A 23189-nucleotide genomic window follows, 5' to 3' on the forward strand; every position below is an offset into this window, starting at 1 on the left:
TAAGATCACAGACTCTCCAGCCAGACTGCCCAGGTTCAAAATTTAACTCTGTCACTTATCAGCTACATGACCTTGGGAAAGTTATACGAAAACTTTATGCTTAGTGTTCTCATCTGTAAAAGGGGGAGAAAGGAATTGTATCAACCTCATCGGGTTGTTTGAGAACTTAACTTTCTAATATTTATTAAATCTTGGATGATACGTGGCACATTGCAAGTGTCACATAAACACGGAAGCTCACACTTAAACTTCAAAACGCCTTATAATTTTCACACGTATTATCCCATCTTTTCCCCACCGTAAGTGGTGGATGAATGTATTGCCCTGTATGCAAGGTAATAGTTTCCAACAGGATCTTTCAGGGCTGTTCAGGATGACAGCCATGCAAGCTACTCATGCAGAACGCAGGGCATGCACACTTAGGAAGTGTCTAGTCGGGCAGCCCGGGTTGCTCAGTGGTTTAGCGCCGCCTTCAGCCCAGGGTGTGATCCTGGGGACCCGGGATCGAGTCCCACATCGGGCTCCCTGCATGGAGCCTGCTTCTTCCTCTGCCTGTGTCTCTGCCTCTCTCTCTCTCTCCCTGTGTCTCTCATGAATAAATAAATAAAATCTTTGAAAAAAAAAAAAAAAAGAAAGTGTCTAGTGATTTACCCAATAGCATATTCCATAAAAGGACAGATGTAGAAAAGCTGGTCCAAGACTTCTAATGGACAGAATCAGAGATGTCTCAGTGTTCACCGTAAGCCATGAAATAAAAAAAGACCTGATTCAAACCACTGTCTGGTTATTTTTAACCTATACATTAATTACTCCAAAGCAGCCAATGTGAGAGCATAAGCAAAACCCTCAATAATGTGTATTTATATTCCTCCCCTTTTTATTCATTTTTGCTTCTAAATTGCATTGTAATATTTTAGTTTCTCTTTTCTCTGCCTCCAAGACCTTTCTCCTGGGGACTTTACAAATACAGGCCTATGTGTAGAAACTGCTAAGTTAGGAACACTCTGTCAATCTTTCCTTTGATTTTCCTGGTTGTTGTTGGTTTAAGGCAGATCCTTAATGTTATTTAAACAGAAGAGACTGTTTAGAATTTCTTGGTAGATGAATTTGATAATGATAATTTTTTTAAAAAACAACTACTGTCTTCTTGGGATAAAAGATCTCATTCAGGAGGGTAGACAGCTTATCTGAATAACTCAGGACTTCTTTGAAGAAAAAGGTCAATGTAGCCATAGATGTTTCCTTGTCTTGAACAACAACAGTTACTTTATGTAGTGCCTGATAACCTGCATTTCACAAAGTTGTTATCTGGGCACTACAGAAGTCTTCTCTTTTTTAGGATTTAGAGTTTTAAATATTCGTGTTGTTTAAATCTGAGTCTTCTCATGGATGAGAAAAGCATTTACTGTTAAAAATAACTACTGCTAAATTGGACTTCCTACAAATTCAAAATGTTTATGAATTGTGGGGCATTATCAAGAAAATGAAAAACCCAGGGGTGCCTCAGTGTCCCATCTCTTGATTCGGGCTCAGGTCTTGATCTCATGGCTCCTGAGATCAAGCCCCACCTATGGCTCTGTGCTCAACAGGGGTCTGCTTCTCGCCCTCTGCCACTTCCCCTGCTTGTGGTGCTTGCTCTCTCTCTCTCTAAAATAAATAAATAATTATTAAAAAATAAAAGAAGAGAAAAATTAAAAAAAAAAAAAAAAAAAGAGGGACTCCTGGGTGGCTCGGCGGTTGAACGTCTGCCTTTGGCTGAAGGCATGATCCTGGAGTCCCGGGATCAAGTCCCGCATCGGGCTCCCGGCATGAAGCCTGTTTCTCTCTCTGCCTGTGGCTCTGCCTCTCTCTCTCTGTCTCTTATGAATAAATAAATAAATATATAAATAAATAAGTAAATAAATAAATAAATAAATAAATCTTTAAAAAAAAGAAAGTGGAAAAACTCAGAGAATGGGAGAAAATATAAATATTTGTAAGTCATATACCTGGTAAGTATCTAATACTCAGAATATATAAAGTACTCTTACAGTTCAACAACAAAAAGACAAGCAACCCAATTAAAAAATGAGGAAAGACAGTGTGTGGTCATTTCTCCAAAGAAGATATCGAAATGGCCAATAAGCACATGAAAAGATATTCAGCACCCCTAGTCATTATGGATATGCAAACTAGAACCTCAGTGAGATACCATCGACACCTACTAGTATAATTTTTTAAAAATGAAATAAATATTGGTGAAGATGTAGAGAAACTAGAACCCGCAGATGTTTCTGATAGGACTGTATGACTATGTAGCCAGTGTGGAAAGCGGTATGGGGATTCCTCAAAAAGTTCAACGCAGAATTATGGTATGGCCCAAGAATTTGACTATACCCGACAAATCTGAAAACATACATTCGAGCAAAACCTGTATATGGATATTCATAATAGCCAAAAAGTGCAACAACACAAATGTCCATCAACTGAGGAGTATATATAAATAAAATGTGGTATATCCATAAAATCCAGTATTATTCAGCCATAAAGAGGAATGAAATACTGTCACATGCTACATGGATGAACCCTGACAGCATTATGCTAAGTGAAAGAAGCGAGACACAAAAGGTCCAATGTTAAATGACCTCAATTATAAAATGTCCACAGCAGGCAAATCCATATAAGCCGAATGCAGATAAGTGGCTGCCAGGGATTGAGAGGAGTAGGGGATGAGGGGATTACTTCATGGCTACAGGTGATAAAAACAAACTTAACATAGTGGTGTTGATTCCACATCATTGTGGATCTAGTAAAATGGAGTTACATTATACACTTTAAAATGGTTTAAACATTTAATGTTATGATATCTGAAATTTTATCTATTAAAAAAAAATACTGGCTTGGACCCCAATAGAAAAACCAAGAAACTTCTTCCCATACAAAGTAATTTCACACAGTGTATCACCCAACCGGTATTAAGGAGTGACGTGCTGAATGTAGAAGATCAGTGGCTGACAAGTTGTCCTTATTCCATTTATTTCACTATGCCATTTATCATTAGCCCTTTGCTCCTGAATGGTATTTTTGGTTTGTCAGTTTGCCAGTAGAAATTTCTCTTCTGATGTCACATCTCCATGTCCAAATGTTTCTTATCAATAGTTTAGCCAAAATAAATAAATAAATAAATAGTTTAGCTAATTTGGCCATCACTGATTAATGAATAAATGTGGGAATCTTCTCCCTTCTAAATTATAATAAAATGTTTAATTTGAAATAATAGAATATTGATGGCTCTGGTAAGGGGAGGGTTATGATTTATCATAAGTCAGTAATTTGTATCTTTTGTTAATTTACAAGAGATAAAGGAATTAGGAACACTGATATATCTAATAGAAAAAGCAAAGAACATTAGGAAAAAACTAATTATCCAGTAAGCCTCCCTCAAAAAGAATACATACATTTTCTCCCACAAACAAATATCTTTTTTTACTATCAGACTGTTGGTTAAATATTATATAAATGAATCACAAGAATATATTATATGCTTCAAACTTCATTTTTCCATCCTGCAAACTTTCCTGTCAACTAGGTTATACAATGGAAAATGTTGAAAAAAACTTTAAGCTGGAAAAAAAATCCCATTTGAATATATGCTGGTTAAGCAGTTGAACGTTAGATTAAAGGATATAACTGTAAAGAAGCATGACAAAGTTATACGGAAAGTTCCTAAAAGAAATCTAGTTGCCAATGAATTTCAAAGATACAATTTCCTGAAATCATATTTTTAACACAAACTATGATTTTTTCTTAAGTCTCAAAGAAAATTTCTATATTAAAAAGTCATGTTTACCTTTTATGATGGAACTATTTGAATGTTAATATGGCCAGGTTTATTCCAAATAGGCAGTAGGTGGGGGGGGGGGGGGGGCAAGCATTTGAATAGTTCAAGTTTAAAAGAAAGAAACTCATTTTCATGTCAAGTATGTGTCTCCTTTAGGTGTAAAGCAAAGGCAGTTTTAACCAGAATTACCTGGAGAATTGGGGTGGGAATAATCCTGTCTCGTAGAAGCTGAACAAATCTGGTTCATGTACTGTTATTGTAAGGAAATTTGAGAAATCCAGAAACTAAAACCAACCTGTTGAGGGTGAACAAGAATGTGATGAAAGCAAATGCTTATATTCTAGGTCAAAATTGAGACAGAAAAAAAAAAAGAAAAAAATTAAAAAAAATTAAAAAAAAAAACAAAATTGAGACAGAAGAGTGCACAGGAGACTTTGCAGGTGGCATCATGTATTCAGTGGTCAAATTTTAAAAACACTCAGCCAGAGTATACATCTGAACATTTAGCCAAAATAGTCACAGAAGCTCAGAGCTCTATTTCTTAAGTGGGGGAAATGAAGTTAAGTAGGGGAGACAGAAGAGAAAAGCACTGAGTCACTGGAAATTCCATGTCAAACAGAGTCTTCTTTCCGCTCTTCCAAATTCCCCTTCTCCATTTTTCTTTCAGGCCTCTGGTCTTTTCCCAGATATGTGCAAATTTAATAATCAAGTGGAATCCTGAAGGAGACTGTACCCCCCTCCTCTAAACTCTCACTTCATAGTAAAAGAAATCTCTATGAGGGAGAACCTATAGATTTAGGAATTATCCCATGGCGGGAGTCCTGGGACTTCTGATCCAAGAAAGATTGCTCACGAAGATAGGGAAAGGACCTGCTCTAGCTTTTAGGGAAAGTGGCCACTGCCTTCATCCATCCACATACATCCGGCAAGGTAATTTATGTTTCCAGTCAAAGCTCTGGCTGGGGAAAGGGTGACAGGCAACTGGTGCTGGTTCTAACACCATTGTAGTCCCCAGATGACCCAGCTTTGCTGTAGAGAGAAAGGGATGAAGGAGACAAGCACAGCTGCTGAAAGTTTTAGGACTCAGAACACTCTCTTGGTCTGGGGAGGGGTCAGGCTAATCTTTCCACCTTGGAGCTCCTTGGACCAGGAGCTCATGCCACCTCGAGGACACAACTTAGGGACTGTCAACTGCTTATTCGTGAAATGGTGACCATCATTTATCACCATGACCTAAGGCCATTTGAGAAAGGCAAGGCTGCTCCCAGGGGGGCACAGGTGCCACCTCTGCCAAATCCTGGTGTACTGCTTCCCTGCTTAGGGCCTCATCTAATGGCTTACAGGTCACAAACCCAAATCATTTTAAAAGACCAGTCCCTTATCCTGTCACTTCCCAGAGTTCCTTGAAAACATGAGCTGTTCTGGGGCAAATGGTGTTTCTTCTGTTCACTAGTACATCTGGAGACAAATGGGCCTCCTGGTTCTCTGCCCTCACTTCCTTTCATACACCAAGTTCACTCTCTAGGTTTGTCTGGGTGCTGGAATGTCACTCCTATTCATCCTCTGGTAGAGAATCTGGGGTCCTCCCTATCCAGACCCTCTGCCTGGGCAGGGTGGGGGCCTGGAGGTCAGCCAGGAGGCAGAGGCAGAGCACGGGAGGGGTGGGACAGCCAAAAACCTGAAGCCTGGAGAGAACTAGGATCCCTCAGCACAGCGGCCCAGGAGAGACCTAAGCCAGAGCTTAGGGCAAGTTTATTTAACTTTGCTAAGCCGAGGAAGCTGCCAAGTTCTAAGATCCCATCAGAGACCAGGGAAAAAGCCCTACTGATTCTGAGAATTCCTAACAGTAGAAGGCTTGGGGTGAGCACTTTTCTTGGGCACAGTCCAGAAGCCTGCCATGCCAGGTCCACTTTCAGGCCCCAGATTCTGTCCCAGGGAGAATCGCCAGGGTGGGGAGGGAGTCAGCTCGGCCTTTTCCATCTTCACCCAGCTTCTGAGTGATGCGGGGCCTAGAGCACTGGGGACAGGGGATTTGAAGGTGGCTGAGCGTCAGGAATGGAGGAGGCTGAGAAGCTCAAATCAAGTCTGGGCGTCAGCCCCTGAGCCCAGGAGCCCGGGTGCCCCAGACCTTGGGCAGCGGGCTTTACTGGCTGGGGCTGGTTCCATCGCTCTCCCTGTTCTTTTCAAAGGGGACAAGGAGGAAAAAGCCAGCGAGAGGTCACTCTTCTTGACCATATCTTACCCTTTACGGCACCTTTCCTCGTTTCCTCCTAACTTCCACCTTTCTTTGATGCCTTTCTCTCCTTCCCTGATTTCCTCTTACGACTTATGGAAAGAGCAGAGGCGCAGACAAGTGCGCGACAGGAGAGCCCAGCGGCATTGACACTCCGGCAATGGGGTGGGGAGGGACATCCCAAGACATCGCACCCCCAGGTCCCGAATGGGGACATTTCCGGGTCCCTGCCGCTACTTTCTGCTGCAAAGTGGCCTCAGGTTTGACACCCACCCAGGGATGTCAAACGCAAGAGGCCCAGGGACAGTAGCAGAAACTTGTTTCTGCTTTTAACTTGGCAGTTGAGTTTCTGAAAGCTGTTTGGGGCGGGCCGGGGTGAGAATCCGGGCAGCTCCGAGCCAGGTAGGGGCGGCCCCCGGCCGGTCTGAACCAGACTGTCCCTGCAGGGCCAGCTCGGGGGTGACGCGGCGACGAGGGCTGGGGGCAGGCAGACCCCTCCCCCATCTCTGTGCTGGGGATCTCGGGGTGCACACACGCTGGACAGCGAGGTCCCCTCTCCGGGGCACTGCCACGGGCCCGTCCTGGCTCTCCGCCCCCCGACCAGTCCATCCACACGGCAGAGCGCTTTGGAGCCGTGGGCACGGGGGGGTTCCAAGGGTGACATCCACTGTGAGAGCAGGACTTGGAGGCGGGTAAGAAGTTGCGCGGGGAGGGCACCGGGCCCGGCGCGCGGGGAGAGGCGAGCCTGCAGTTCTCCGCTCCCGGCCTCCTAACTCCTCCCCAGCCCTGCTCCGCTCTGCGTCCTCCGGCCAAACGGATCCGAGCCGCGGGGTATTTTCGGTCACAACCTCCTCCGTCCCCGCGCCCCCCCCCCCCCCGTGTCGTGCCTCCGTTCCCGAGGCGGGGGGCAGGGGACAGGGGAGGGGCAGTCGGACCCGCACGGGAAAGCCGGCCTGGCCGCGCTCGGGGCGCACCGCCGTCCCCACAAACGCGCGCCCCGCGCTCCTCTCGCCGGGGACCCCCCCGCTCCCCGCCCCCTTGACACCTCAGTTCTAAAACACCGAAGCACCGTCCCACGCTCCGGCATTCATCAAAAGAGGACAAGGGCAAGGCCCACGGACCGCGGCCGCGATCTCCTTGCGCCTTCGCTGTCTGCGCAAGCGAGTCCTGGTCCGCAGCCGCCGGAGGGGGGCGGGGGGAGGCATCGCAGCGCCCAGTTCTGCTTGCATTTAGGGAACTGACCCTGACCCTATTTCCCGGAGAGCGTCACCCTGTACCCACGTCCTTCCCTCCTTTCTACCGGGGCGGCTCCGAGATTTCGATGGAGACATCTGTCCCTGCATCGCAGATGGAGGGTCCCAAACGGCGAGGCTTCCAGGGCACTTGGTGGCCATCCCGCGATCGGTGCCACGGCGGAAGGAGAGGACCGCACGCCAACGCTCCCGGTCCCCTCCCCCGGCGCGCGGGGCCGCACTCCGGGCCCGCTCCACCGCCCCCTCCCCCACCCCGGCCCCACACAATTTCCTTCTTCATGAAACGCGCCCGCCCAGCCCACCCCGCCTCCCGCGTAAAGGCCAGTCCTGTCTCTTTTTGTGCCCAGATGCAAACTCAGCTGGAAGTTGGGAGCAGGGCAGAGTCAGAGGTGCACGGAAAGAGGGAAGGAGAAGGGAGAAATCCCAGGGGGAGAGGGCGCAGGGCGGAGCTGGAGGTCGCAGGGGCAGGGGCAGGGGCCGGGGCAGGGGCGGGGGCGCAGGACAGCGCGAGGGGCGCGCGCGCCGCTGCGGAGCCCCAGCGCCTCCCCCGCGTCTGGCCCCCGCGTGCGCCCGGCGGGGTCGAGCGCGGACTCACATGGTCGGACTGCAGAGCCTCTCCCAACTACTGCGAGTGGGTGGCTTCGGGGCTCCCCGAGATCTTCTCCCCGGCTGCCTGCGGCGGGAGAGCGGAAAGAAACACAAAACAAATCACGGGGCGCAATCGGGACGGGCCTTGCGGCGCCGCGGGGACACCTCGCACTTCGCGCAGGAAAGCGGGCGCGGGGAGTCGGGCGGCCGCGTGTAGCCTATAAATAGCGAACTTTTAGACGGAATCAACTAACAAATGGGAGGCGCGGGCGTAAACTTGCGCACAGCCCCCCCTTTCCGGGGACGACCCGACCACCCCTCCCGCCACTCGCTAGGCAGGGTTTGGGAGGGGACAAAATCGGAAAGGGAGGTGGAATTTAATTTTATGAGCTTTTGCAGCAGTTTTGTTATTATTGTTATTATTATTATTATTTTTTTTTTTGCAACGGGGGCACTCCGCCTCCTCGACCCTCCTTTTCCGCCTACCTTGGCCGCGCACCCCCCCCCCCACCGCCCCGCTAGGCACCGCAGGTACCAGCTAGGAAGGGCGAAGGCCCAGGAGAGCGGAGCTCCTGGGGCGGGGGGGGGGGGGGGGGGTGGTGGCTGCAGAAGCAGGGAGGGGGAGGGGACCCCGGAGCCGGGGTTCCCCGGGGATTACTGGAGCGACCGAAGGAAAGCAGAAAACCGCCAGCATTTGGGGGTTGCCTCTGACGCCAAGACGGGAATCTAGGTTATCCCGAGTTTGGGAGGGAAGTGCGACAGGGTGCGTACAGAGGCACAAAGGAGTTCCTAGAGTGCAGGCTTCCTTTCCCAGGGCAACAGTGACCCCCCGCCCCCCAGTGCTAGGAACCCCCTCTCCCCCCTCTCGGCAACTTTACTCGAACCCTCGGCCCTGGCGGGGTAAGTCCCTGCTTGCCTGGGGGGGCCGCAGGCTCTGGAGGAAGCGCGTCGGGCCGGAGGGTGCCCCGGTCGGGCTCGCCGGCTCCCCGGGGCCGCACGCCTTCTCGCCGAGCCCGCTCACACCTGCCGGCCGGAAGCGGTCTATTTGACCGGGAGTCCCGGGCACCACTGGCCCGTCCTCCCGCCCCCTTTCCTTGCGCCAAGGCCCGATTGCCAATGGTGATTGGGTTAGTTCGATTTTCATTTTCTTTCGAGGTGCTTCTTCAAAAATAAAAGCCCCCAAGGACGGCGGACGCTCGCTTTCCCCTGCAAACTCTCTAGGTCGGGGGGTTGTGGCTTCACTAAATTTATCCTGCGTGTTTCACACGAACCACGGTCAATAGGGTAGCAATTGGGGCGGGGGGTGGAGGAGGTTGGGAGAAACTGCGAGCGCTGCAGGGGAGGGCCCGGAGGCGAAAGGAGGTGCGGCCGGAGCCCTTCGGAGGCTCCGTTCTGCACGCGAGGCCTGCGGAGCGGGGCCCAAGCCCGCCTCGTGGAACTAGAGGCGGCCTCCAGCGGGGGGGGGGGGGGGGGGCCGCGATCCGCGCGGCCAGTTCTCCGCACGGCTCACCCCGCCCCCTATTAACGCAAAGGTCAATCGCCTCACCTCTAGCCCGCACCCCCGGGAGAAAATCCGAGCGGGTTCCCGACGCGCTTGGGGTGCGGCGCTGCGGCCCCACGCGCGCTCCAGCCGGCACCGCTTCCCGCCTCTTGCCGCCCCACATACGCGGAAAAGTTATTTTGTTTTGCCCAGAGAACAGCCCGGTTTGGAGGGAGAGGGAACCGGCAGGAGGCTTCGGGGTCGCAGCGGCCGCTCACCCCGCGGGGTGTGCCCACCGCCCCGGCTCCGCGCCACGGGGGAGGCCCCCGCGAAGCCCGTGCCGCGGGCGCTCGGCCAGGAGGCTGCGCTTCCCGCGCTTCCCCAAGGGCCCGGCCTGGAGCGCGCTTGGGGGGGCTCCCGGGCGGAGCTGGACGGAGCCCGGGCGGCCCCCCCTTGCTACGTACCTGTCCCAGCCTCCCCGCTCCAGCCGCTGCCCAGGCCCGGAGCCTGCAGCCTCCAGCGGGGCGCGCCCCGCCTGCCCCCGTGCGCCCCGCGCGCCCTCGCCCTCGCCCTCGCCGCCGCCGGGCCAGACACGGGGCGGGCTCCCGCGGGCCGTTGGCTGGGGGCCTCACCCCAGATTTTGCGCTCCCTTTGCGGGCTGGGGAGAGGGGGTCCAGGCCAGCGCCTCCCCTTTCATCCCATCCACACCTCCCCGCATCCCCTCGGGTCAACTCCGCAAGGAAAGCGGGGGGTGCGGTGGGGGGGGGACCTCCTTGCGGGCCGAGTGTGGAGGTCAGATGAACCTTTTCACGAAGGTTCTGGGGGTTGGAACTGGAGGCACAGGCCCTCCGCAGACAGGAAAGACGGACGCGCGGGCGCCGATCCCGCGGCTTGTTCAGCGCGAAGTTCACGTCTATTGTTTTCTGCCTCGGGGAACGCTGCCCGGCGTGATGGATCTTTTTAGAGCCCATCACTGGAAGAAAAATCCCGGTGATAACGATTATCTCCCGCCCGCGCTATCTCGCCATCGCCCCAATTCATCTCCCTCTCGCTCGAGCCCCTCGGGGAGAGCCGGAGAGGCGGGGGGCAGGCGGGAGGACGGGCCCAGCCGCTGCCCTCGGATGGAGCGCGGAGGCCCAGGCCACCTCCTCCGGCCCAGGCCGCCCCGGGCTGCGGAGAGGGGACCCCGCGGCTGCTTTCCCTGCCCAGCCTCGCGCTTCTTTCAAATGATTTTAGTCTGGTGCTCCGGTCTATCCATATACATTTCCAATCTCATGGCTCATAAACTATTAGCAAAATGGTTTCATTATTCACCTTCTGTATCCTACAAAAGGGAGAAGAGAAGGGAGCGGCGGGAAGGCAGAGTGGGGGTGGGGGGGCCGTCGTTGGACACTAGTTAACAATGATACTGCCCGTGTTTAAATCATGGTTCACACTGCCTTCCTCGAGCTGACATTCAACAAATCCGATCCGTTTCCAAGGATCTGGAGCCGACCCCTTCTCTCCCCCTCTTCCCCCTCCCCTCTTTCGCTCCTCTCTTTCTCTCCATCCATCACTACCCATCTCTCCTCAACACCCAGGATTCTAGAAGGACCAGATGAATAGCTAAGATACTGCAGATCCATTATTTGCTTCATTAGGTGTCATCAATAAGGCACACCCTTCAGATACGACACATACAATTATTTGGTTAGAATCGCTGCCCCCGGTGCCCTTAAGGGTGCCGGTGGTGATGCAACCACGTATCATCCCTGAAGCCCAAACCATCCCAAGTTGCAAGTCTAGGACGGTAAGCAAGAAGTTGGCCGAAGGCTCGGCGTGCCGTCAGTGTGCCCAGTTGGGCACCAAGTCCTCATCTGGCTTATTCAGCAAGACCCGGGAAGCGAGGAAGTTGCAAAGTGGTGTGTGTGTGTGTGTGTGTGTGTGTGTGTGTGTCGGTGCATGTGTGCGCGCAAGCGCGTGGCCCTGTGAATGTGTGTGGAGAGAAGAATGGGAGGGGTAACAGATCGGGGTCTTTGTTTGCCTCTGAGAGGTGGCAAAAAAAAAAATATATATATATATACACATATGCATATATGTATATATATTTTTTTGCATGAATAAACTTGAATTAAAAGACAGATAGAAACAAACTGGCTCGTGGAGGCCGGAGAACTCTGTTCCTGGGGCTAAATAAGGTAGAAAACTGCGGGCAGGCGTGAACTGGCAGGAACGGCCTCGGGCGTCTGGAATTCGACCTCCTTCTCCGCTGGGGGCGATGATGATATGAAGTGTCTCCACCAAATACTTTTAACTTTTCGTAAATTGTATCTAGCATGACTCCACCACGACACACACGCGCGCGCGCGCACACACACACACGCACGCACGCTCTTCTGCTGCACTTTTTTGAAAATATTAAGGACGCCAGGCAAGTGAGAGTGCGGTAATTATCCCTGGATGCAGAAACCAATCTGGCTGCGGGAGGCCCCTCTGCAATCGCCGGCGGCGGCGGCGGCGGCGGCGGCGCGCGGACCCGCGCAGAGGCCGGGGACTCCGGGCGCCGCTAGGTCACCGCGCCGCGCGGCCGCCGCTCGCCGCCTGTTTAATATACATGGGGTGGGAACGGAGGGAAACGGATCTCGGGCCTGCACGTCCTGCAGAAAAAAAAAAAAAAAAAAAAAAAATCAATTTGCTATTTATTTTTGAAAAATATAGATTTAGGGAATTTTTTTTTTTTCCCAGCCCGACCCCCTCCAAGAACGGCGGCCCGCATTTAATTACGTCTTTTAATGACTTTTCCCTTATTTGCCATTGCGGTTTCACGTTAAGGGCGGGGGGTGGGGTGGGGTTTCTTGGGGGGGGAGATGGTGTGTGTTTCAATTCTGGTATCTTCAAAAAGATTTGCCTTATGTGTTAATTGCATGCTGTTAAGCACATCTGGGACTGCGTGCTGACCAACTCGGACCAACTTTTAATTAACACATTGACCCGGCGAAGAAGCAGCCGCCCAGCCTCCCCCTCGAAATATGTATATTAGCCGCGCGGAAGCCGCTCGGCCCGCGCCGCCAGGTGCGTGCAAGGAATTGCCTGCGTCGAGGGCCGGGAGGGGGGTGCAAATTGCAACCGCTCGCTCTCGCCCGCCCGGCGGACGTTTCTCTCGCCTAACCTCTAGGAAAACAAAGAGGAGAAAAAAAAAAAAAAAGAGTAGATGACCGGCTCCAGAAGCAGGCTTCTTAGATCGTTTTAAGTGACTGGACCCTGGGCGGGGAGCTCGGGAGGATGGAAGGGAGGACCCCCAGAGCTCTCTCCACCCAGCCTGACTTGGGCACGTTGGGCCTGAGCCGAGGTCTGGAGCCTGAGCTCTTGGAACGGACCGAGCTCTCTGTTAGTGAGAGAAAGTGGTGGCCAAGATGCCTGGTGGAAGGAAAGCCCCGGCCACCGGCTGCCTTTTGTGATTCTGGCCTTCCCACTCTCAACCACCTCTCCTCGGCCTGGGGTTCCCCGAGGCTCACCCACGAACCCCCAGGCCCTGGGTCTGAGAACCAGGAATCCGCGTCCCCCGCCCCCTTGCTTGGAGCGCACTGCAGCCTGGAGGCAAAGGGAACTAGTGGCTAAGGTTAGGACGCTAGGCCGGGGAACCGAGCCTGGACTCCCCAGGGGTGATCTTCCAGCCAGGGCAGTCGGATCCCGGCTGGAGGGAGGAGGAAACCCGGAGGGCTCACCCACCGGCGATGCCACCTGCAGATATGCAATTTCCCCCTAAGTAATTTCATTCAGAATTGATGGCGTTTCACTGGAGTGGTGCCTTCAAAGTGAGTGCCTAGCCTGCTTCCCTGTAGAGCACAAATGCGGGTTAATCCCCAGATACTACTCATTTTCTCTTTCCGCATCTAATCTCCACGGACTCGCTCTTCCAAGTGCTTAGCTGCAGCATACATCCCTATAAAAAAAAAAAATGTCAGAGTGGTATTCCTTCTCCCAGCCATAAAAAAGTTGGAGTGAATCGCTCCCAAGTTACCATTTAAAGTCCCCTCCAGGTAACAGTTGAAGTTTCTTGTTTGACATTTCTCATTCCCCAATACAGAACTTTTCAATAAATACGTAGTTCCAGCACGAGGAGAAGTATATGTCGCAATAAATTCATGGCTGTATGCTCTAACTATGTCGACGCTTTGCAAAATTTAATGTGACAAGATTGCTCCCCAAATTCCTTCCATCTCTTTTCTTTTCTTTTCTTTTTTTCTTTTTTTTTTTTTTTTTGTGCCCTTCTCCGGAATCCACTTTTCCTATCAATTTATCAGAGAGTCTGCAAAAATTCAAAACTGAAAAAATGGAAAAGACAAAGACAGAACGAAGTTCTGTAGCTCAACAATTCCTCTAAGTTACTCCAGATCTTTTTATATTCAGATAAAGGTATAATCAACACACATCTTCAGTCAGGGGAAAAAATAAATAAATAAAAACCATCCATTGGTAAATTACAAATGTCCCTTTGCAGAGATAAGGCCTCTGGAAAGTTAGCACAAGCATTACCCAAATGGCTTTATTTTGAGTTTTAGTGGACCACAGCTACTTACTTCAGCTCACAAATTGATCTGCAAAATTGCAGCACACACCTGATATCCAGGGAAAAACAAGAGTTGGTAACTCCAGCTGGTTCTTTTGATTTACTCTGCCTGGTAAGATGTATGCTGGGGTGTTTTGATAAGAGGGGGAAAAAAAAGGGAGTCAGCAGTTTGATTTGGAAACTCTTTTATTGCTGAATATGGTTGCAGGTTTAAACTAAAGAATGTGTTTCTGCTGGGGACATTTGCATGACACATCCATATGCATTAGCAGCTGCACGGTGTTATATCATCAGTTCCTGTGAGCATTTATCTTTTTTTCCCCCTTCTGTCTTTCTCAAAGAAAGCTGGTAAGTGGCTTATAGGAGAACCATATAGACTTTAAAGATACATGAATCTTCCTGTGTCCTTCAGGCCCTCAGCACCTAATTGGCCTACAGCAACTTGTTTCTTTTGAGGATTTTGGAATATTTGAAGTACCTCGCTTCCCTGCTTACATTTTTTTGACCTGTAAGGATGGATTGACTGGGTATGAAATATAATGAAAATCATCTAAAGAAGACTGGCAATTCAAGTCTGTATTTACAAAAAAGGTGTTGTGATCAACATTCCTCTGCTATGTTGCTTTGTGACTTAACAGAAACTTTTCATCAGATATATTCTCCTTTATGGCATTGGTTTTCATTTCTTGACACTTGACAGAGGTAATATTTTTGAATCAGGATAGTTAAGACTGCACACTGGTGTGTAGTGATGGCGTCAGAGACCACAAGAGAAGACCTAGAAGACGTGTGCTCCTTCAGACATTGTATGGGCTGTGCAAAGGCCATTGTCTGATATCCACAGCGATGATCTGCATCTAATTCTACCTGAACTTCGTTTCATATGTCTGATTCTCTCTGAACTCCAGTGATCTGTAAACAGCAGGAATCACAATGTCAAATTGAAATCAGAAGGAAACTGAGTTTGTATTTGGTCTGCTTCTGTTCAGTAACACAGCTGATTTAATAAAAAAAGAAAACCTTACATTTAAACTGTAGTCATCGAGTCAGGGTAACTAGGAAGCACATAGACTCAAACCAAGAGACTAACATAAGCACATTTAAAAAAATCACCTCATATATGCTCACACTTAGTGTTTTATGGAATTGTTTGAAACTATCCATGCTCAAATGTTTTAAGTACTAATTACTACAGGTATATTATAAAGTGAGACAAAAATCTTATACACACATATGCAAGTAAACAAAAAGATAATAGTCCTTAGGAATCATGATATCCAACTAGACATATTGTGGTTTTCTCTCCATTTTTCGCAGCTTTTTTGGTCATCAGAGAAGCTATTTAAAGGAAAAAAAATAAATAATAGTCATTAGTAAAATAGTGTAATCCTTTTTTTTTTTCTTAAAACACTTGGAACTAATATGCACTACTGTACAAGTGGGCAGGCACAATGACACATAAATATGCATGAGCGTAAATAATAATCTATTTTTATGTCTTGTTTCCAGATGTTTGCAAATAACATTAGCACATTGGTTTGACCTATCCAAAAGGTAGTTAAGATCTCTGCCATTCAGTTGAATAGTAGGTAAGTATCACAGAACAAATTTCTCCAGCCCTCCATTGCACAAAACTTGTTGGCTTTCTTTTTTTAACTCTTCAACTTTAAAATATATAATTCATATAATGCGGATGAAAGTAAAAACAGTTGCTTAATATTATATAATGGAAAATTAACTGGCTGCATTATTTTGTTCGATTAATTATTTCAGTGATAACCAGAACAGCCAATTGTTAGGACTGGTGAGCCGAGGTGATTAGTTTAGAACATAGGCCAGAATTGATCCTGTGGCTAAGTGTGCTCAAAGGCTGCATATTACACCCCCAGCTCTGACCAGCCCTGGACAATTATGTCCCAGAGGTGACAAAAGGAACAAATGAGAATGCAGATGAATTTGCACAAACTAAAGAAAAATATTTACTTTTTAAAGTATGCATCTTGGGCAGCCCGGGTGGCTCAGCAGTTAAGCACTGCATGGTCCTAGAGACCCAGGAGAGAGTCCCACGTTGGGTTCTCTGCATGGACCCTGCTTCTCCCTCTGCCTGTGTCTCTGCCTCTCTCTCTCTCTCTCATAAATAAATTAAAAATAAATAAAAATAAAAAATAAAGTATGCTTCTTATTTATAGCATTATGGCACAGAAGATATAAGATATAAGACACATATCTACAACCCAGATGAAATCTCTCTGGCAAGATTTATTAGAGAACAGGGACAGGGAGCAAAAAAGACCTAATTAAGGCTACAAGGAGAGCTTTGGTATGATGAAGAACACTACTCTATCTGCCTGATATCAATATGTCATTTAAAACTCTGACAAAAAAAATAAATAAATAAATAAAACTCTGACAAATCAGATGCAACTGCTTCAGTGTGTATTCTCTTTAAGATGAAGGAAGAATTTGTTCACTTTCAGATTGTATTTTGACATTAAACATTTCTGGATGCATTAATGGTGTCAGTACATTTGGGGATACAGGGGATCTAGAAGAATTACTTATTTGCTTATGCATTCATCTCTTGGTTATATTTTCAAAATAATTCTATTTCTTCTTCTAAGACTTTCCCTGCGACAGGGAACAGTATCACAGGCTCTTTGAAATATGATGGCTAACAAAGATAAACTGTAGGCCATGACAACAGGTCTCCCTTGATTCAGCAGATCTAAATCAAAAAGCAGACAGAAGTCTTGTTGAGTCAATATTTAATTCTATGGCCATTTATTCATACTCGTTTCCAAGAAGTATGAACTAGGTAATATGGATATTCAAAAGCCAATGATTGTAGTCTGGCATGTAAGGAGCTCAGAAGTTGCTACTCTTTTCTAACAAGTAAAAACCTGAATAAACTGAAAAAATCAACAACTCCTCTTAGATCCACCAGAGAAGTAAGGTCATAGGGCAAGATTCTACCCCCAAAATTGGAAAGACAGATAGATGAAAACAAACAATCACAACTTATGGCAATAAGATCCCAAGTGTGAAAACCTCCTTGGGAACCAGTACTGGGGTAGGAAAATAGGAACTGCAATTAACAAATTGATAGAGGCTCAATGGGGACAAACCTGAGAGCTAATCACAGATGAGGCTCCATGTTTTTGTGACTTTTATTTCTAAAAGCTCTACCAGGTCCTCACTGTGAATATCAGATAAAACTCCTCCTACATCAGGAAGAAGGAATGGAAAAGAACTACTTTTTATTAAGTCTAGGTGTTGTTGTTGTTGTTGTTTTTACAAAGCTTGCCCTCAGGAGAAACTATTTTGCCAGAGCCTAACCTACTGGGGCTTACCAGAGCCCAACCTACCTGAGAGAAGGGAAATAGCAAATTTCAGGCTCCTATATCCATCATGTCCCACTTAAGGGGTTGAAACTGAGATGTGCTGGTGAAATTCACAGCCTAGGGCCATCATCAAAACACTGGGATCTAATCATAACACCATAGACTATATCCAGCACCCTGACACCTTACCATCACATTACTAAAGACCTATTGACTGCAGTTTCTTTTACCTGGTATATTGGATCCATCTTTGAACAAAAATTATAAGGCATACTAAAAAGCAGTAAACACAGTTTACAGAGATTGAACAAGCACTAGAGTTGGTCAGATATGGGAGGAATTTTTGAATTATCAGACCAGGAATTAAAAAAAACACAATTGATATAATAAGGGCTTTAATGGAAAAAGTAGATAACATGCAAGAGCAGAGGGATAATATAAGCAGAGATATGGAAATTCTGAGAAAGAATGAAAAAGAAACACTAGAGATCAAAAACACTGTAAGAGAAATGAAAAATGCTTTTGATTATCTCATTAGGAGACTGGACACAGCTGAGGGAAGAATCTCTGAGTTGAGTATATGACAGTAAAAACTTTGAAAACTGAAAAGCAAGAGAAAAAAAGGCAGGGAAAAAGAATAAAATATCCAGGGGCTCTGGGACAACTACAAAAGCTGTAACACACACAGTAGGACTATTATAAGAGTAAAGAAAGAAAGGAACAGAAGCGATATTTGAAGCAGTAATAACTGAGAATTTCTCACAACTGATGTCTGACACCAAACCACAGATCTAGGAAACTCAGAGGACAGCAAATAGGATAAATAAAAAAGAAAGAAAGAAAGAAAGAAAGAAAGAAAGAAAGAAAGAAAGAAAGAAAGAAAGAAAGAAAGAGAAAAGAAAATCAAAGATAAAGAAAAAATTTGAAAGAAGCTAGAGGAACAAAACTTTACCTATAGAGGAAAAAACAAGAATTATATCTCATGCTTCCTCAGAAATGATGCAAAAAAAAAAAAAAAAGTGAAATGTTTGCATTGAGAGAAAAAACTACCAACCTAGATTTCTGTACCCTTTGAAATTACCCTTCTAAAATGAAGGAAAAATAGACTTTCTCAGACAAACAAAAGTTGAAGGAATTTGTTGCCAGTATACCTGGTTGCAAGAAATGTTAAAAGAAGTTCTTAAGAGAAAAGAAAAATGATATAAGTCAGTAACTTGGATCTACATAAAGAAAGGAAGAGTTTGGGATGCCTGGATGGCTCAGCAGTTGGGTGCCTGCCTTCGGCTCAGGTCATCATCCCAGGATCTAGGATTGAGTCCCGCATCAGACTCCCTGTGAGGAGCCTGATTCTCCCTCTGCCTGTGTCTCTGCCTCTCTCAGTCTGTGTCTCTCACGAATAAATAAATAAATCTTAAAAAAAATAAAGGCCAAGATTGTCAGAGCAGATCAAAAAACAAAGTTCAACTATATATTATCTGCTAGTAACCGACTTTGAATATAAAGTAACACATAAATTAAAAGTAAAAGAATGGAAAAACATATACTATGCTAACACTAATTAAAAGAAAATGGAAGTGGCTATATTAATGTCAGATAGCAGAATAAGGAAACTTATCAGAAATAAAGAATAACAGTACACAATGATAAACAGCACAATTTTTTTTAAAGATTTATTTATTTGAGGGCAGCCCAGGTGGCTCAATGGTTGAGTGTCTGCCTTCAGCCCAGGGCATGATCCTGGGGATCCAGGATCGAGTCCCACATCAGGCTTCCTGCATGGAGCCTGCTTCTCCCTCTGCCTGTGTCTCTGCCTCTCTCTCTCTGTGTCTTTCATGAATAAATAAATAAATAAATCTTTAAAAAAATTTATTTATTTGAGAGAGAGAGAGAGAGCAGGAGGAGGGGCAAACAGAGAGGGAGAGAATCTCAAGCTGACTCTGCACTGAGTGTGGAGCCTGATGTAGGGCTTGCTTTCATGACCCATGAGATCATGGCCTGAGCCAAAACCAAGAGTCAGACACTTAAATGATGGAGCCACCCAGGCACCCCAAAGGGCACAATATTCTAAGAAGATATAACAATCTTTTAAGTCTGTGCACTTAACAACAGAGCATCAAAATATTTGAGGCAAAACCTGATAAGCTGCAAGGACAAATAAATGAATACACTATTATAGATGGTGATTTTAATACTCCTTTATCAGAAACGGGTTGTTCCAGTAGGCAGAAAATCAGTAAGGATGTAGTTGAACACAAAGCACCATCAATCAACTGAATATAACTGACATCAATAAACTACTTCATCCAACAAGAGTAGATAATATATTCTTCTTAAGTTCCTATGGAGCATTTGCCAAGGTTGACCTCATTCTGTGCCATAAAACAAATTAACAAATCTGAAAGAATAGAAATTGTGCAATGTCTGTTCAGACCACAATAGGATTAAACAAGAAATCAGTAACAAAAATATAGCTGGAAAATTCCAAACTACTTGGAGATTAGACAACACTCTTGTCAATGACTCATAAACCAAAGAAGAAAGCTCAAGAGAAATTAAAAGATATTTTGAACTACATCAAAATGAAAATATAGCTTATCAAAATTTGAGAGATTTGGGAAGAATATCATTTCTTCCCAAAAGGAAAATTATAGCCTTGAATGCATATATTAGAAAGAGTCTTTGGCCAAGCTAATGGGAAAGAGAGAAAGAGGGGAACGGAAAGATGAATTATTAATATCATAAATGAAAGAGGAACATCACTACACATCTCATGGACATTAAAAGAATAATAAAAAAATATTATGAACAACTCTATGCCCAGATATTTGAAAACTAGATGAAATGGAAAAAAGTTTTAAAGACATAATCTGTCAAAACATACATAAGTAGAATAAACAATTTGAATAAGCATATATCTATTAAATAAATTGAATCACTAATTAGTAACTTTCCAAAACAGAAAGCACCAGGCCCAGATGAATTCACTGGTAAATTCCATCATCATTTAAGGAAGAAATTGTACCAATTATCTACAATCTCTTCCAAAAGATGGAAGCAGAGGAAATATTTCCTAACTCATTCTATGAGGCCAACATCACCCTAATATTAAAATCAAACAAAGACATTATAAGAAAACTACAGCCAATCTCTCATTAAAAATCCTCAAACAAAATATTAGCAAATCTAACCCAACAACGTATAAAAAAGATTTATATACCATGATAAAAGAGGATTTATTCCAGATATACAAGGCTGGCTGAACATTTGAAAAAAAAACAATTAATGTAATTCATCACATCAAGAGGCTAAAGAAGAAAGTCTCATGATTATATCAATTGATGCAAAAAAAAATATTAGACCAATTACCACTTACATTAGTGCCAAAAAGAAATACTTAGTTTAAATCTAACAAAATATGTACAACATCTATATGTGATAAATAGAAAAATAGAACTCTGATAAATAGAAATCAAAGACAAATAAATGGAGAGATATTCTATGTTCATGGATAGAAAGACTCAACATTGTGACAATGCAGTCCTTCCTGACTTGATGTATAGATTCAGTGTAATTCCAATCAAAAGCTGAGTAAGTTTTTTTGAGGTTATCAACAAACTGATTCTGAAGTTATATGAAAAGGGCTAAGATCTAAAATAGCTAATGCAACATTGAAGGAGAACAATGTTGGAACACTGACACTACTAAAGCTACAGTACTCAAGACACCGTGGTATTGGTGAAAAATAGACAAATAGATCAATAGAACATATTAGAGAACCCAGAAATAGATATGTATAAGTATAGCTAACTGATCTTTTACAAAAGAATAAAAATTATATAATGGAGCAAAAATAGTCTTTCCAACCAATGGTGCTAAAACAACTGGACATCCACATGCAAAAATCAATCTAAACACAGACTTTACACTGTTAACAAAAATTAGCTCAAACTTTATCACAGATCTAAATCCAGAACACAAAACTAAAAACTCCTATAAGATACTATAGGAGAAAACCTAAATGATTGGGTATGGTGCTGATATTTTACGTACAACACTAAAGGCACTATCTGTGAAAGAAACAATTGTTAAGGTCAGGCCTCTTTAAAATTTAAAACTTCTACTCTGTTAAAGACAATATCAAGAGAATGAGAAGAAAAATCACACATCTGAGACATGACTATTACCAAAATATACAAAGAACAGTTAGAACTCAGTAACAGTAAAACTAACAACCGAATTAAAAAATAGGTAAAAGATCTGAATAGACATTTCACCAAAGGAGATAGACAGATGGCAAGTAAGCTCATGGGAAGATGTTTATTATCATATGTCATTGGAGAATGGCAGATTAAGAACTATGATGAGATAACACTACACACTCACTAGAATGACCAAAATCCCAAAACTGATGACAACAAATGCTGAGGAAGATGTAGAGCAATAAGAGCACTCATTCAATCCTGGTAGGAATGCAAAATGGTAGCAGCCACTTTGGAAGAGAGCCTGGAGATTTCTTAGAAAACGAACCATACTCTTCCCTTACCATCCAGCAAATGCATTCTTTGGTATTTACTCAAGTGAATGGAAAACTAGGTCCACACAAATACCTGCATATGGCTGTTTATAGCAGCTTTGTCCTTAATTCTTAAAATTTGGAAGCAACCAATGGGTCATTCAGTGAGTTAATGGAGAAATAAACTATGGTACATTCAGACAACGGAATATTATTTGAGGTTAAAAAGAAATGAACTATCAAGTTAGGAAAGGGCATGGATAAACCTTAAACTCATATTACTCAGTAAAAGAACCGAATCTGAAAAAGTTACATATTGCATAATTCCAACTGGGTGACATTCTGGTAAAGGCAAAACCATGGAGACACTAAAAGGATCAGTGGTTGCCAGAGGTTAGGGGAGAGAGAGAGAAAATCAGTAGAGAACAGAGGATTTTTAGTACAGGGGAACTATTCTGTATGATACTATAATCAAGGATATAGGTCGGTATCCACTTGTCAAAATCCATAGAATGTTTAACACCAAGAGTGAACCCTCTTGGACCCTAAAGTTCTGTCTGTGAGAAAGGGCAGTTGGTCCCATTCTTACCAGTCCTCAAGACCTTCCTCTTCCCTAACCACTGCCTTTTGGGCCAGCTTGGGAGCTCCCTGGCCTTGGGCAATACGGATACTAATGGCTAGTCAAGTTCAAGTGATGAACTTCCAGACTCTGGTGACCTACGTCCCAGAGCCAACCACTAGTGCATATGTTGGGGAATCTGGGCTTCCAACATGAAAGGATTCCTTAAGAAAAAGGAAAAAAAAAAAAAAAAAAAAAGAACGTAAACTATGGATGTTGGGTGATAATGATGTGTCATTTGTAACAGAGGGACCACTCTGGGACAGGATTTGATAGTGAGGGAGGCTGCACATGTGTAGGGGCAGTGGGGCATGGTAACTCTATACTTTTTGCCCCATGTTGCTGTGAAGCTAAAAATGCTCCATAGAATAAAGTTTATTAATTTGTAACAAAAAAAATCAATCAATAGTTTTGATTTTAATAAGATGTTACTAGCATACCCTAGCTCTTAGCCTCTAGGTCTTGCTGCTTTGCAAAATCTTTCTATAAATATTTCGGTTTCTAACCACTAATGATGAGGGGATAGCCCTGGGAATAGCATGAATTAGTGCAATGGATTCACCCCCCAAGAAATGTTTCCAAGACAGACAACAAACGTATTTTGAAGTACTTAGTACTGTATTAAATGGAACACAATATACTATACAACTGGGAAACATGAATTAGCTTAGTCGGGTGAAAGGATAATATTAATTTTTCTTCATCATCATGGCCCCCACCGCTGCCACCTACCCTAACATTTACTGAGCACTCACTCTGTGCCAGACACTGTGCTAGCGCTTTAGATGTACTT

General features: G+C 45.3%; 1 protein-coding gene across 8 annotated transcripts in view; it reads right to left on the bottom strand.

Moving 5' to 3' along the window:
* ESRRG (estrogen related receptor gamma) overlaps positions 1 to 8835 on the bottom strand; it is a 618648-nt gene extending 609813 nt beyond the window's left edge. For 7 of the 8 annotated variants that reach the window (XM_049106943.1, XM_035711222.2, XM_035711219.2 and 4 more), the window contains exon 1: positions 7902 to 8102. Coding sequence is in view for 1 of the 8 variants with exons in the window: in XM_035711240.2 (XP_035567133.1) it covers positions 7902 to 7903 (2 nt within the window). In the remaining 7 variants the exon portion in view is untranslated. Of the gene's footprint in view, positions 1 to 7901; positions 8103 to 8810 lie in introns of those variants that run through there. The other variant, XM_035711240.2, reaches the window with a different exon arrangement.
* Between the last annotated feature and the right edge of the window lie 14354 nt (positions 8836 to 23189).

Source organism: Canis lupus, chromosome 38 (genome assembly GCF_003254725.2).
Source record: "Canis lupus dingo isolate Sandy chromosome 38, ASM325472v2, whole genome shotgun sequence".
Classification (NCBI taxonomy): Eukaryota; Metazoa; Chordata; class Mammalia; order Carnivora; family Canidae; genus Canis; species Canis lupus.